The sequence below is a fragment of the Pholcus phalangioides genome, unplaced genomic scaffold (assembly GCF_987345545.1).
Source record: "Pholcus phalangioides strain wild (caught in Gottingen) unplaced genomic scaffold, Ppha-v1.0 ptg000022l_1, whole genome shotgun sequence".
Lineage (NCBI taxonomy): Eukaryota > Metazoa > Arthropoda > Arachnida > Araneae > Pholcidae > Pholcus > Pholcus phalangioides.
The window spans coordinates 15,354,617-15,371,608 of record NW_028301615.1 but is presented as its reverse complement, the minus strand read 5'-3'; the positions used below and the strand labels follow the sequence as shown (position 1 = coordinate 15,371,608).

Sequence of the window (16,992 nt, the reverse complement as noted above, 5' to 3'; positions counted from 1 at the left end):
CCGGTTTCTTTTTAATGCCAAATTTTTGATTTGAAATGTTTTATTTATTCGAGAGGGTTTTTTTTTTTTGTGAATGAATGTGAAATTTTTCATTTGGAATTCGTTATTGCGAATAATTGTGAAATTTCTGATTTAAAATTTTTTTAAATTTTGGATTTTTATTTGTGGAATTTACGTATGGGGCCATTCAAGTATTACGTAAGCAAATTTTTAGCCATTTTTGACCCCCCCTCCTTGTCAGCAAAACTCAGCAAAACGCTGACCCCCGCCCCCCCGTCAGTAAAATTTCGTCAGCAGCTCTGCCCCTCTGAATCCTAACTCATATTTTCATAAAGGGTGGTTGCTGACGTAAGCATTATCGAACCCCCCCCCCCTTGTCATCAAAAGTCAGCAAATCGGAACCCCCCCCCCCCATCGATGATGACGTAATACTTGAACGGCCCCTATCCCTAACTACAGGACACTCCCCGTTAGCGGACAAAAATTTCGGTTATTGAGAGGTTCCGCTGTATCCTTACCAACAGAGACACTGATACAAAGGAAAGATCGGGGTGGGGCGGGAAGCTCGGGATGTCTGGACCATTGTTATTCAACTTTTTACCAACCGGCGGACCGTTGAAATAGTCAACCAATGGCAAAAAATTGCCATTGTTTTGTACTGGTATAAGTAATGGAAGAAAAATAATATTAGTACCGGCAAATGGTAGACGAGCATCTTACCGCTTCACCACACTCAGGCACGTAATTGTGCTCCTGTTGGTGCTGACATCTGATTTAAATACTCTGAAGTAGATATTGTAAATGTTGTGTGAGAGAAAGAGAAGGACTGCCTGTTTTCTGTGGAGAGATGAGACTACAAAAGGACTGTATTATACACGGGACTGAAAGGTGTACTAGGAGTGCGTTTCATTGCACATCTGTGAATTAATGAGGGGGAAGCTCTCTTAGCTACCCTTCCCCCACTACCCCTATAAAGTTTATCAACCAAGTCACGTAACAGCTTTCGGCAAGAAATTTTGATTAGGGGCCGTTCAAGTATTACGTCATCATCGATGGGGGAGGGAGGGGGTTTCCGATTTGCTGACTTTTGATGACAAGTGGGGAAGGGGGGGGGGTTTGGATAATGCTTACGTCAGCAACCACCCTTTATGAAAATATGAGTTAGGATTCAGAGGGGCAGAGCTGATGACGAAATTTTGCTGACAAGGGGGGGGGGTCAAAAATGGGGGTAAAAATTTGCTTACGTAATAATTGAACGGCCCCTTATCTCCATTTGACGAATCGGCGATAAACCTTGTCCTAACCTATAAACCACTTGTTGAAAAAAAGAAAGAACAGGGGAAAGAAAAAGAATATAAAAGGAAAAATTATAGTATAATTTTTTTAGATTCCTCTTTTAACCCTCACCCTAAATGTTCTCTTCCGCTCTTACATGTATAGAAACATACATTATATGTATGGGTGAAAAAAAAAAATCAGAAATGAAAGGAGGGAAAGTGAAAGCAAGGGTTACTGTAAAGCTTCGCGATGGAGAAGAGAGAGGGGGGGGGAGAAGAAAACACATAGAACTTGTGTTTGAATTGATTCCAGTAGTGTTTGGACGTGATATTACTCCCGTGATCGTAAAGAGGCTGCTTCAAGGTGTCCAAGCTCCAGGTTTACAGATGATGTAGCTGCCGGAAATATTCTCAGAAACTTCTGACTTTTACCACGAGAGATGGCAGCAGCAGAAGAGGTAACGAATCGTGAATTCAATTGCTAAACATTTTCGGAGAAATTCAAATCTAAAATTCCATGGTAATCATTTTTTGTTTCACGCAAATGTGAAACCGTTGAATGATTGAGGTTTTACGTCGAATAAGTGAATTATTTCAACATTTAAATTGTATAGGGAGCAATTGCTACCGAAGCTAAACGTCGTATAAATGTGACGGTCGTATTAACTGAGCGACGTATAAACGAGATTCCACTGCAGCTGAATTTCATTCATCAACTATAGTCGAATACAATTTTTTGATGCGAATAAATTTTTGTCAATGCATTTCATCGTGGTGTCATTATAATAGAAACAAAAACTGAATAAGTGATTCTTAATCACGCGAACGATTTCTTAGTAAGGCTCCATTGCGTCATCAATTTCCTGCTCATTTCGTAATCTAACTCACCACACAAGTTCCTCTTGAATTAGCTCGAAGAGTTCCGATTTTAAGACACCCGATATACCATATAAATCGAAACACAGTGAAACCTCGCTGCACCGATATTCGATATAACGATAAAATTTTCTACAACGATATTTTTCGAATCTTCTTTGGAATCCCCCACAGTCTAATGTTAAAGTCCTCTCTATCATAGGCGGAGATAGACTTGGAAGTCTGGGGGGGGGCACGGTCATTATTGCTGGGGGAGGGCAAGATGATGATGTCAATTCGTATATACATTTATACATTAGATCAGTCGACTTCACCTTTGACGCTGGGCCCCCCCGTATCTCCGCCCATGCTCTCTATACGACGATATCGTTTACTACGATAAATCCCTCTATAACGATATTTTTTGAGGATTTTTTTGAAACTGCTATAAAGGTATTTTTTTTTTATATTTTACTCAAAAAATCACTTTCAATTCCTCGCCAGTGTTTTCTTCTTTTCTTTCGACGGCTTTTAATAACACATCGGTATTCTTCACTATGCACCCTCCCTCCGAAAGTGTTAATGTAGTTGCCATGTAGAGCTACTTTCTGTGTAGTAGATGAAAGTGCTGTGCAGTAAACTGTTTCACAGGGGAAATAACTACTGTGGAACCTCAATTATACGACCGACGTTCAAGAGTCCGGGTCGAAACGTCGTATAAATGCGTAAGTCACATAACTGAGACTCTTTTGAAATTCCCTCCCCCCCCTCCCAACAGACAGACATAAAAAATATCTACTGAATTCCCAACGTGGGCGTTAACGCCCCCTGGGGGCGATGGAATGTTCCAGGAGGGCAGTAGAAGCTACGGGTATAACATAGGATCCTATGGGGATTAGATTGCTTTGCGGGACGATGGGAGAAAAAAATTTCTGAAGAAGGGGACGATGGGACAAAAAACGTTGGGAAACTGGTCTACTGCGTATACATTCAAATGTGACCCTCGGAGTCATCTAATATGGAACGAGATCTTAAAACTAATTTTGAAAAATAAACTATGTGCGAAACATTTCCAGATCACGTAAGTGACGCTCAGTTACAGATCGCAGTGTCCAGCGGCACATTTTTAAATCACTTCAGGTGATTAACTCGCGACATATTTACAGATCACTTAAGTGACCTGCGGCCTATTTTCAGATTACCGCGGCACAGTTCCAGAGCACTGAAGCGATTCGTGGTAGAAGATCATTTAGTGACCCCGCGACATTATGATCTAATTATTTTTCAAGACACATTCCCCCATTCCTTCACATTCCCAGATTACTCAAGTGGCCAGTGGCACATTTGCAAATCACTTAAGTAATCCGGGACGCTGCTCCAGCTCACAGAATTAAGTGACCCGCGACACATTGCAATGAAGTGGCCCACACTTTCCTAAAGGTTGGTCTGCAGAAATTGCGCGGATTGATGGAAAGTGACGTCTTTTAACAAGATTGGGAATTCGAGTCAAAGTGAAAGCGTTGAATGATTGAGGTAGGAATGATTATATAGGGAGTAATTGCTACCTAAGCTAAACGTCGTTGAAATGTGAAGGCCGTATAACTGAGCGACGTATAAACGAGTTTCCACTGCAGCTGAATTTTATTCATCAACTAGTCAATTGCAATTTTTTGATGCAGATAAATTCTTTTAATGCATTTCATTGTGGTGCTAACAAAGCAAATTCAAAAAAAAAAAAAAAAAAATGCCAACAACAGCATAAATTTAGTGGCGCCTGATGAAAATGCAATCTCTCGATATAACGATAACCCCTCTACAACGATATTGTAATGAGCGTCTGGTCCGTATAGTATCGTTATATCGAGGTTTAACTGTATGTAGTGAATTATTTCATAAAAATAAATTTGTCATAAGTCCGGATTCCACAGGGTATCGAAGTTCATTTGTTTCTTGAATCGAAGTCGTATTTCACGGTGACTTACCTACAAGCTCGTCGATGGTCCATTTCTCTTCGTCGTCAAAATGGGCGTCTCCACCGAACTGGGGGAAGAATGCGTGTGCCAGAGTTTTCCCAGGCCCATCGAATGGATCACCATCTCCGTGTTCGCCCTTCTCGAAACGTACGTCGATATTTACTCGTCCCCGTTTCTTCTCTTCGAAGTTAAGATCGGCAATATCGCTCCAAACCTACAGGAAACAGTAAAGAACATTGAAGTCGATAACATGCAATTCATTATCAAGAGTATAGTACAAAGTTTCCTATGAATTCGCAAATTGTTTCATAAAAATTTGAAGTAATTTCATTTTTTTGTACCGAAAAAATTCCCCCTTTGTGAGAATAATTTTTTGAAAACTCATTCAAATGTACCAATTTTCCTTAAATTTTTAGGAATTTTCAAACTATTTACGAATTTATGGGACAACCTGTCCCATATTACCCATTGTGGGATCGTAAATATCTCTTTTTTTTTTCCACACGTAAATTTCTTTCAAGTCTGATAGTATTTTAAGTTAGTACATTTATTATATATAATAAACCCTATTAACAATTTTTTTTTCTTAAAATGTTAGTCTCAACTTACTAACACCAGTGTATTATTTGCTATGAATAATTTTACCCTGAATGCTTTGGCAATTTCTTTATCGACTCGTTGCCTGTCTTTAATTCTAGATGGATACTTGCTGATCCGATACGTCAAGCTCTTCATCCGCCATTTGCTGCCTGAAAGAAAAAGAAATACATATAGAGACAATCAGAAATACAGTCGACCCGCTTAACCTTTTATCGGCCACTGGTACGTTGTACCATCGCCGAAGATGGAGATTTTTCTTCAATTTTATGCTCCTCCAAATGTGTACTGGTACATATGGTTCTTTTTTCTTTGTGAGCGACGAGGTGGTGCAGTTTGTACTTGTGCTATAGGCTGATAAGGCGTCCGTGGGATCACAATGAAGCCTATAGCACAAGTACAAACTGCACCACCTCGTCGCTCACAAAGAAAAAAGAAACTGATCAACTACAAAAAAGACTGACTGATAGCACAAGACTAGTATAATGTCGTGGAAATCAAACGATTTAAATTGAGGATGAAATCGATTATGTATTTTATGTGATTTATTGTTGATTTCAATATGTGATTTAGGACTTTATACTCGAATTAAGATTTAATATGGAATGTATAGGATTATATGCTTGATTTCCGATTGTATACGTAGATTTGTGATCTCGCAATCGATTTTATACTTAGATTATGATTTTACACTTAGATTATGATTTTATAGTTATGATTGTAATGTATGTTTTGTAATGTATGCTTTTTTATGAATAAATTGCCAGAGGTATCCAGTCCGTGTGGACAATGAGCCGATATTCCCATATGGCGATGTGGCCTGGGTATCTTTCGGTTTGACGGTACATATGGTGTACCAGTCTATTGTTTTCTAGGGAAAATTTTTTCTTCTTCCAAAAAACTTAAAAAACAAGTAATGAACATACAAATCTATAAGTATAAAGGCATAATAATAATAATAATAATAATAATATTTTTTTTACACGGCTCAATAATTTTGCCCTATAAAGGGTTAAACGGTTATCAACGGTTCCAGCACACAATATCCGATTAAGTGGGGTATTCGATTATGCGGGGGAACAGTTCCATTGCCGTTTAGCACCGTTAGTATTGTTTGTACATAGAAAAATCTGATGAAGGATCAATATAAACCCATTTGTAGCCACTGTACGCATTTAAGCGCAGGGAGGATTTGGCTTTGTGAAATATTTTGTCCTTGTAGCTTGATGTTGAAAATTTTAGCATTTGTAGATGACAACCTTACTCAGAGATTGGCATCCAAAAAATTCTCGAGAAGCCATTTCTGGTTTAGAAATGAATTCTCTCTTGAAAGATGGCGCATTTTATTATCTCTGGATACTTTTCTTTTTTCCACCTTAATATTATCCACCTTATATTGATAGTTTCACGCACGTGATTCTTTTGTAAATGATTATTTAGATTACAGTGTTTAATGTGAATAACTAACACAATTCAATTTCGTTTTACTTCAACTTTTTTCCTTTCAAATATGCCGTCATATTTTGCTGTCCTCGATTGAGGACACTCAGTGTCATACTTCCTGTAGATGTATTTAGAAAAATCTCTTGGAATATTCTTAACCCTTTAAGTGGTTTTTAAAATTTTCCTGATCCGCATTATAGCTGCCAGAGTATAAATTATTAAACCTTCTAGAAATAGCCACCTATTTTCAAGATTTTATTTTCAATAGGGTGTGAGCTGACAAATGTTTCTCCCTCCCACCCACTCCACCACTGAAAATCATAATAAAATAACAAGGAAGAGAAGAAAAAAACAGATTTTTTCTGTTATTTCTGCTATGGGCTTAATCGTGTGTAACTTCATAAATACCTCAAAGGGAAAGGGGAAAGCTTCCCATCGCTCAACCATCCTTTCCCCCCCTTCTATCATCAGACTTTAAACAAAAGCTGACTCCGCCCACTGGCAGTTGATTAACAGGACAGGGGAGAGGAAAACATGTTATCAGAAGAAACCTTAACAAAGGTATCTGGGCTCGGGGTTGCCGAAATAAGATCGTTTTAAGAACCCGAGATATTTCCAAAATAAAGCTTATCAAGTTAGACGAGATATCTCGGGATTGTATTAATAGTTGTTATTGTTATGCATTAACAGGTGCCGTGTAATCGTGGCATTCGATTGAGCGGGGAACTAACATTGCCTCAATAGAGAAAATCCGGTACCGGAGGATTTTATTTGAATAAGCGGGGTATCCGCTTATCCATTACTCGGTTAAGCGGGGCCGACTGTATCAAGTGACGAGGAAAACTTTCACTTTCATGTATGTGTTTATTATTAATTTTCTTTTTAGATTAATGTTTCTGATCTCTGCTGTGTGACTTGATAACTTTTGTAAACCCAGCTCAAGGCTGAACCGGGTTCGTTATAAATTTCTTGACCTATCCCAGTTGGGTAAAACCCAGATGTACAGGTTGAAAGGATGATATAGTGACAAAAAAAACACGTTTTTTTTTTGCTATTTATTTCTCGGACAAATGACCCTGAATGAAGTTCTAGGTCAGATACGTTGACAATGTTTATTTCTTCTTCTTCAAACTTGTGTTTTTTCGAAAATGATATTAACATCTGAGGTACATTTTTTTTTTTCCACAAAATGTTCAGGAACAACGCCGGAAGTCAGATAAGATTCCCGGAAGCATTACCGGAAAATCAGCGCGAAAGCCATAACATTAGAAAGTGCGTTTACCTTATACGACGCACTTGTTTTCATTCATTATTATTCTAGTTATGACAAAAAAGATCATATGCTACGTTCTCGCGTTACTAGTAAAAGTGAGAAGTACAAAATGGTTATAGTTTATATGACCATATAAACAGTTGTGTAGAAAGAACGATATTTTACCATGGGATTTTGTACGCCATCTGAGGGAACATTTATCAGCAAAAAAATATATCTGATGTTTTCGTCGATGAATTGTAAAGAAGGTGTGCCTATTTAGAATTTTTTTCCCATTATTTCTGGTCCATGGAGACTTTACCAAAAATAAATTCCAATTTTTTTACACCAGATGAAAGAAAAACGTCCAACGTAACTTACATAATATACCTATATAATAACCTACGGGGTGATTATAAAAAAACTATCCCGACATATGGGCCCCTAACTATCATACCATTCACAGAAACTGAATGAAATTTTAGCATAAGGTATTTTGATGTATGCGCTCAAGAATGATATGGAAAACAACAGTGTCACTCTAACAGTTACGGTTACAGTGAGAAAATTTCGAAAATATCAAATGGCAACACCAAGTTTTTTGTATTGGAATGCGATCTCCATACTGAAAAACACTAAATAGCGTTGGAATGGCACCTGTAGCACGAAAATCCCCGGAGCTAGGCAAGAAAAAAGTAAAAAGGACTTTGCCGTGCACCAGAGCATTAATGTTCGTTTCATTCGTCACACCGTTTCTTCGGCTGAGATCCCAGCCTGATTAGTCCTCCACAAGGTCATGTGGAAAATTTGTGAAACACAATGAAATGCTTTATTTTATGCTGCTTCTCTGTCCTTATTGGTTGTCCTCACTTTTAGCCTATCTACCGCCGGTGATTTTCATGCTACAGTTGCCGTTCGAACGCTATTTAGGGGTTTTCACAATGGAGATCACATTCCAATACAAAAAACTTGGTGTTGCCATTTGATATTTTCGAAATTTTCTCACTGTAACCGTAACTGTTAGAGTGACACTGTTGTTTCCCATATCATTCTTGAGCGCATACATCAAAATACCTTATGCCAAAATTTCATTCAGTTTCTGTGAATGGTATGATAGTTAGGGGCCCATATGTCGGGATAGTTTTTTTATAAGCACCCTGTATATAATATACACTATACAGGGCGTCCTGTAGGTGCTACAACGGGGCTTTATCTCATCAACCGTCCGTCGTAGAGGTATGATTCTAATTTAAAAAAATGCTCAACGAACGTTCAAAAATTACCCTCATGGGCGGTGATACGGGGGGGGGGGCGGAGCATGCTCCCCAGCGTCAAAGGTGGAGTCGACTGATCTAATGTATATATGAATTGATATCATCATCATCGTGCCTCCCCCCCCCCCCACCCAGCAATAATGACCGTGCCCCCCAGACTTATCTCCGCCTATAATTACCCTGTACAAGATTTGACAATGAAAATACAATGCGCAACAAAATAAAAATCTAAATTTTTATACGGTCTCCCCCTTCCCCGTGATCTAACTTTCAATTAGAAAGTTGTTGTCCCGTCGTTTCATATCATCTGTCAGCTCCGACAGAGATCAAAAGTACTCCTGATCCATGTATAGTAGATCATCGATTATCCGAAAAAATTGGAGACTAAGGTTGTTCGGATAACCGATCATTAATGGAAAAAAATTGGACCCAGTGCAATAGAAGCAGCATGAAACAAAGAAACAGTGATATTAAACACAAAATTGTATCATCAAAAATAAGGCCACTGAGTCTACAATATCTACATGATGTTTTCATGAAATGCCATCTGGTGGGAAAAAAGACTAATTCTGCAGTCTGGGATATGGGACTGGGATATGGGATATGGTCTGCCATATGGGACATATGGCTTCTTAATCTTCGAGTCATATTCTAAAATGTTTAATAGGACTTTCTCTAGGCCTCTCTGAATAAGCTACTTTACGGTATAATCAAAGTACATGGTTTATTTTAATATGGCATACTTTACCTTGATGAGCGTAACGTTTCCGCCTGGCGAGTTGCGAATGTCCGATGATGTCTTTAACACCACACCTTGGCATGTTCATCATTTCCAGAGTAGCGTTATCCAATTCACCTGTTAAGAAATAAAATACGAATTCATAAATTTTCAGAAAATTTAAATACACTCTAAAACAATCATGTAAACTAGATTTACCAAGTTTTTTTAATAAACCGAAAACCCCCGTAATTTCGAAACTTTATAGAAATATATTTCTCATATTTTGATCACAATTAATTTTTCCTTACGTCAATTGCCGTCACGCTATTCACGTCATTCGATTCAGTATCATCTAATGCGTTTCATACACGACATCCCGCTATATATGACAATAAATTAATTCATTAAAAAAATGAGAATTATAATGATTTTTAATGACATATTTCTGTATATACGTCAGTTTATGATCGATTCTGGGAAACTTGGAATGTTATTCTCAAAAAGTGTGTGTGCCGTGTAAAATTCCCACTTTTAATCATGAAGGTTTTTTTACACGGCAGGGAAATTACCCAGGGTAATTCTCATGCCATTGATCTAAGGTAATGAAATATCTTATGACGTTCATGCGGCTTGTAGTGTAATGTAATCTAACCGCAAGTTCTCGGATGGTTCTGCAGTTATTACACTTATATCTAACGCACGTACGCATTGAAAAACAACACACGTATTATACACGCATAATACACGCAAACGTCTTTTTTTCAACTTTTCTCTTTGGCATCTAAATTTATACTTTGGAAGAAAGTAAATGTAGAGTCTGGAAATTTTCTAGAACGTGTTCGATGTATCTCGTAATGATGCAATAAATTACATCCACTTGGTATCATGTAATGTGATGCGTAAAAGGGAAATTATCCCCTAGTTTGTTTGTGGTAAATAGAAATATTGTTCGTAATTAAGATGACCATATAACCGGTATTTTACGGGACTTTCCCGTATTTTTCTCAGTTTTCACATTTTCATTCGACTTCTTATTTCCTGTTTTATCATTAAAAAACAATTAATTGAAGCTTACTTGAGTTCACAATCTCATGCGTATTTACGGGAGGGGGATGTTAGGGGGACTAGGCCCCAGGGCGGGAACTTTGGAGGAGGACGAAAATTTGAGGAATGGACTAGGTCAGTCAGCAACCAAATGGTTTAGCTAGGGAGTGCGTAATCATGTGATTGACCAGAAGATGACCCAGAGAGCATGCAAGCATGTTACTCATAAAAAGATGAATCAGATCAGTGAGCGACCAAAAGAGTGATCTAGAGCAGCGGTTTTCAACATTTTTTGACTCGCGGAGCCCTTTTTAGTAAAAAAATTCTATGGCGGAGCCCCGTAGGCCCATTTTTTAATTATTCATTAAAGTTACTGATTTATTTTTACTATTTAAAAATATTTATAATTACTTTTTTAAATTTTACTGGTTTTTTTTTAATTTTCATCGAGAGGCTGCGGAGCCCCTGGAGAGTGCACAAGGAGCCCCAAGGGCTCCACGGAGCACCAGTTGAGAACCGCTGATCTAGAGCATTTTTCATCAACGGCTGGTCTGCGGAAATTTCCTGCCGGTCCGAGAAACATTTCGCCAAATTCTTGCAGCTACTACATGATTAGGAAGCTGTATTGTTGAGAGGGGTGAGAAAGATGCTTTGAAATTTCTATTCATATAAAACAAAATTGTTCAGCCGTGTTAGTAATAAAACAGAGGAATCTAGCAGAAGTTGTTTCAGCGCTTCATAACTCAAAAAGCAATGCTGAAGCCAGTTATATAATTTTTTAACCTCTTCACGTACAGGTTTTTGGCAACAAATTTGGAAGATCTGTATTTGACGCATCGACGATGAAATTGGTAACACGTTTGCCCGTTTCAGAAGAAGGAAGAAGCAAAAAGAAAGAAAGAAAAAATAACTAGAGAAGAGGAAAAACGGTATAGTAGATAGGAGAGAGAGAGAGAAAACAAGTCTACATACCACATGTCCATGGTATGTATTAGATTCACGCTGTAACGTTATATCTGGTGGGTCCGTTGGGTCCTAGTTATGGGGGCCCTGGTTCCCAACTTCAAGGCGCAAATGAGAGCCGATCGCCCCGTTAAAAAGTCAAACAGAGAGCAACAGGCCTACAACGGTACTCTTCAATCATTACACTTCATTCATAGTTAGTAAAAAGTGATGGCAGATGGCAGCAACACACATAACAAGCATTACACAGAAACAAACTTCACGTCGGGTACACTACACGTACACAGGCACACTCCAACATGTACCAGGTCGTTAGAGGAATATGGACGAGGTGTATCTGTGGTTTAGTAGTTATAGGGCCCTATATTATTAGCCCACCAATGGGCCTTATATTATTGGAAAATTGGATTGATTCTTAGATTATTTTTTCCATAAAATATATATGAATGTCCATTAAATATGAAATTATTTTTCATCAAAATTGAATTTTAATTAATTCTGAAATTATTTTCTCATCGAATATGAATTTTCATTAATACTGAGAAATATTTTTCCATTAAATATGAATTTTCATTAATTCAGAATGAAGTTTTTCATTGGATTCAATTCAAACCAGTTTTCATTAATTCTGACATTATCTTTCATTAAATATGAATTTTCATTAATAGTTATAAATCTTTTTCATTAAATACGAATCTTCATTAATTCTGAAATAATTTCCCTCATTAGGTCTGAAATGTTTTCTAAAAGGAACTTCGAAATTAATTCTTTCACCAATTCTAGAATAGAATTTTTTAAGGATTTCTATACATAAAAAAAATTCGTAAGTATGTAAGTCTTTTCGTCGGCGGGACATTGCAAAAAGCTTTGAGGGCCACATGTGGCCTGCGGGCCATGCGTTAAAAAGACCCCCGTTATAAATAATTGCTACGAATTTTCTTATATTTTTTATCATTTTATAAAATAATACTATGGAGGAAAAACTTCTACAGTCGAATCCCGCTTTAACGAATACCGTTATAGTGAAAATCTCGTTTTAACGGACACTTTTCTAATCCCCCAGATAAGTTTACGTAGGGACATTTTTAAACAACCCGGAATTCCTTTATAACGAAATTTCGTTATAACGAAGAGATTTCGACGGTCTATTGGAGTTCGTTATAACGGGATTCAACTGTATATTATCTTTGGGTTAGAAACTCCGTAAAGAAAAAAAATTACTGGAAATTGAAATTCACTCACCTGTTTGGTTGATGTTAGCGAATCTTTGGAATTCCATTAATGCGTCCGTGAGAGAGTCCTCGTCCAATAGCGATGCGTATCCACCTTCAGTGCTCTGCGGATCTCGTAAATATCCGTATTTTTGAAGATATAACTTGAAATTTGAAGGGAAAAATAAAACATATGAAAAATTCTGTTGAAAAAAAAAATTTTTTTTGCAAGAATAAATTCTACAGATTTCAAAATGCATGCAATATGATGTGAACATCACGGTTTGTCGGTGGCACCGAAGAAGACTCCATTACCACGCTTGGGAAGTGCCAGTAAACGGCTGTGAAGGGTAAAGACTGTAGGTAGGCAAGTGTGTGTGTGTGTAAGAAGAAAAAGAGGGGAAAAAGAGACAATCTTTTTATATATTTTTTCAGTAAGCTCTTTGCACATAGTCCAACATGGTCATTACAACTTATGAAATCTCCAAACACATGAGCCCAATAACAATCACTCAGTTTGGTGCAATATGATGTGAATAAATCAGTTTGTGTAGATACTCAGTATCTTCGTTAATATGTATATGTTACGGTAAATATATGTGATAAATCAATTATTAATACATATTAACCGGTTATTATGCATACTTATCAATCGTCTTGGTAAATTTGATAAGTTTATCACTTTTACAATTATGCATAATAGTCAAAATGCCACTGGTAAATTTGACTCAAAATTTATCGCCTTCATCAGTGATTACGAATAATGCCCTAATGTAATTGGTGATCTACCGCCTGAGTACCATCTTTTACTATGAAAATTACCGTCAAATTCCACGGGTTCGAATCTGGGCAAAGAACATCCGAATCAAGTTTTTCAACTACCCACTGATTGGAAATTGACGTATGGCGATGTATGATCTGAGTTGGCGTGCGGTAAAGTAGTGTAATTGGTGAATTTGATAAATATGACAAAAATTCCAAATGAGTCTAGTATATGTGATGGATATAATCTGATTCAGATACAACGATAACAAATTTTAGAATCGTACCTCGATATAATGATACGATACATGTGTGTGTGTGTGTGTGTGTGTGTGTGTGTGTGTGTGTGTGTGTGTGTGTGTGTGTGTGTGTGTGTGTGTATGGATTATTATGTATAGTACATCATACAGAACGATTTATCATATTCACAAATAACGCGACGCTTGGTTATTACGCATAATCGCCGGTAAAAGCGAAGGATAATTTTAGGGAAATTCACCAATACGGTCAACTATTATACATATAATAACCACATTTATCATATTTACTGTAACATATATACAGAGTGTCCCATAAATTCATAAATACTTTGAAAATTCGTAAAAATTGAAGGAATTGGTACTTCGAATGCGGTCTGCGAAAAAATTATTCTCATGAATGGAGAATTTTTTTTATGTAGGGGAAAAAAAATTAGTTAAAATTTTTATTGATAGAGGCACTGCACGGAAGCAAATCAGGAGTAGATCTGTGTGAAACGTTCTTCAATCTCCCTTCAGTGTCTGGAATGTTCGTAAAACTTGATTCGCGGCTGAAGTGTAACAACTTCACTAATTGTGCTCTATCCACCAATGACAACATTACAATGAAAACCTTATGTTAGCACCAGGAAAATTCAGAAATGAGCTGTTAACCTTGCATTTTATGACTCTGATTTGAAAAATTCTAGTGATTTGTTTTCGTGCAGTGTCCCGTATCGACCAAAATTTAAACTATTTTTTTTCTGCACTAAAGAGAGCACGCCGTAAGAATAACTTTATTTTTATAAACTGCATTGAAATTTACAAATATTTTTAATTTTTGTGAGTTTTCAAACTGAATTCCAAAATTTGTGAGACATCTTTTGAGTTTTATGAAAGATATTAATTTTAATCTATTCTTTGTTAATTTAAAATTACACGCCTTTTGTACATGTTAAACTTCTCATGGTCGATAAGCGAGATGCCTTAACATCTGTGAAGTAAACTACTACATTAAATGGAGTGCTCGGTACATCGAATAACTGTGTAGGAAATAATGTTGAAATAATCTGGATGCATTTAGTTTGCACGGAGCACATCCATCAGGGAGAAGCATGCTCTGAAAAAAAAAAAAAGTATCTATTTCAGTCAGTCAACGCAATGTGATACTAATGTGTGCCTATTAAACGATTTGAAACGGTTCTTTCCTGGAAATTTACGTTATTGTGTTATGAAAAGTTTCTTTTCGATACTATTCTGTTCATGTGAAGAAATTGTTCTCTGCGCAAGTGTTCTTCAATCGCTGGGCCGCGCGCGCGTGCAACGGTGCTCGTGCGTTGGAATATCGTGCCGGTCCTAGAAACATTCCACCAAATTCCTAAAGCCACTACATGATTGGGGGGGGGGGGCTGCATTATTCCGGGTAAGTAAAGGCATATGCATGCTGCAGGCATGCATGTGCCTTTACAGTGGTTTGGCCTCTTCTTTAATTCTGCCAGTATTATGTATGATAGTTCACTACTTCATAATGGTTTGCCACTTTTTCAATCCTCCCAGTGATTGAAGAAAACCCGGGCAGCTCCGGGTATTGCGGCTAGTAGAATATAAATGAGAAAAATATCACTTTTGAAATATATCTTTGTTAGAGGACTCCTGCTACCACCTAACAAATAAAACTAACACTATTTGTTACAATATAATATACTTCAAGTAAAACTGACCGTTGGTTTTAAACCTGCGTGCAGCATGAACATTATTGATATGTACTGTGATACTGTAGATATTTTTATTCTATACTAAATACCGTCATCTTAGGCGCCATAATATCGGTTGATATATTTTTACGATTGTCACATAATCATTCTGGTAAGCACTAGAAAACATAGTAACCGGAATTATGGAGCATAAAATACCACCATATTGTTCATTTCTATGGCCATATACCGGTTTAGCGACAACAATCAATTTTTGTTCAAGATTTATATGGATATTTTTGATTGGTGGCAACAGGGGTCCCAGTGAAACGCTATTTGTCGCATGTAATAGTGGAGTAAATATGAAATATAATAAGTCAGAAGAGAAATTTGACTTCAAATTATTATTTTTTTTCGCAAATTTGCAAAATATTTCTTCTTTCTTTATGCTAGTCCTTGAAATTTTTCATTTAATTTTACTGGTCCGCAAGTAACAAAAGGTTGAAAAACACTTCTCTGTAAGATCTACACTGTTTTGCTCAGCGCTTTGGATTGGTTTCTTTTTCTAGGCCGTAGTTTCCCACAAACTTTTTGGTTCATCTCCCCTTCTTCAAAATGTTTTTCTTCTCATCGCCCCCAACCCGCACCAACTCATAGGATCCTATACCAAACCCATAGCTTCTGCCGCCCCCATGCATCTTTCCATCTCCCTCCAGAGGGAGGGCAATATTGCCCACTTTGGGAAACACTGTTCTAGGCCAGCGGTTCTCAACCTTTTTTCACTTGCGGAGCCCTTTTTAGTAAATAAATTATATGGCGGAGCCCCGTAGGCCCATTTCTGAATTATTCATCAAAGTTATTGATTTATTTTTACTATTTGAAAATATTTATAATAATTTTTTTTTATTTTACTGTTTTTTATTTTCCTCAAGCGGCCGCTGATCCCCTGGAGAGTGCACAAGGAGCCCCAAGGGCTCCACGGAGCACCAGTTGAGAACCGCTGTTCTAGGCTATTGTGCTGAAAACTTTAAAGTGGTTATTTCCTAGACTATTGTAGAGAGTTACGGATGAAAGATGACTAGAGGAAGCTTACCAGAAGTGACAAATGTTTGAAAACTACTGATTTATGTAAATTTTAGTGAATTATTCATTCGTTGATACTTAATTTCAGAGAATGATTTAAGACATCTCATAAACATATCATCTACTTGAAATAATTTTTTTTTCCAAAATGGTTATCAGACAAATCATTCAGATTTGTAATATAATGCAGATACATTAATTTGAAGCATTTAAAATAATTAAAAGTTCGTTTCTGAAATACACTTTTAGAAATGATTCTGTAGAGAAAGAGTTTTCACTCCATAAAAAAAATATAGCTGATCCATTTCACTAAAGTTCAAGATCCGCTGTACTGTGACACCAAGTTTGAGAACATTAACCTCTACGGAAACAATGAAATTACATAGAAAAAATATATATATTATCAAATGGAGGCACTTAAGCCACAAAGAAATATTGCATTTTGATTCGCAAATATCCTACGATTAAACTACCAAATCGATCACCACTCTGTTTTATATCTTCCAAGAACTAAAATAATAGATTCAAACGAAATATAGTCATCGATGTAAGTAATAGTCCAAAAAGAAAAGACAATAATTATCTACGCTAAATCTTCCAGTGGCTA

The 16,992-nt window shown here is 37.0% G+C and overlaps 1 protein-coding gene across 1 annotated transcript in view; it reads right to left on the bottom strand.

The window, feature by feature from the left end:
- The window catches only part of LOC149069519 (stromelysin-1-like), a 47,696-nt gene that overhangs the window by 17,546 nt on the left and 13,158 nt on the right, over positions 1–16,992 (bottom strand). Inside the window, exons 2-5 of the mRNA XM_089249652.1 lie at positions 12,642–12,774; positions 9,420–9,527; positions 4,751–4,854; positions 4,115–4,319 (exon numbers count right to left, since the gene is read on the bottom strand). Coding sequence (XP_089105778.1) covers positions 4,115–4,319; positions 4,751–4,854; positions 9,420–9,527; positions 12,642–12,774 — 550 coding nt within the window. The remainder of the gene's footprint in view (positions 1–4,114; positions 4,320–4,750; positions 4,855–9,419; positions 9,528–12,641; positions 12,775–16,992) is intronic.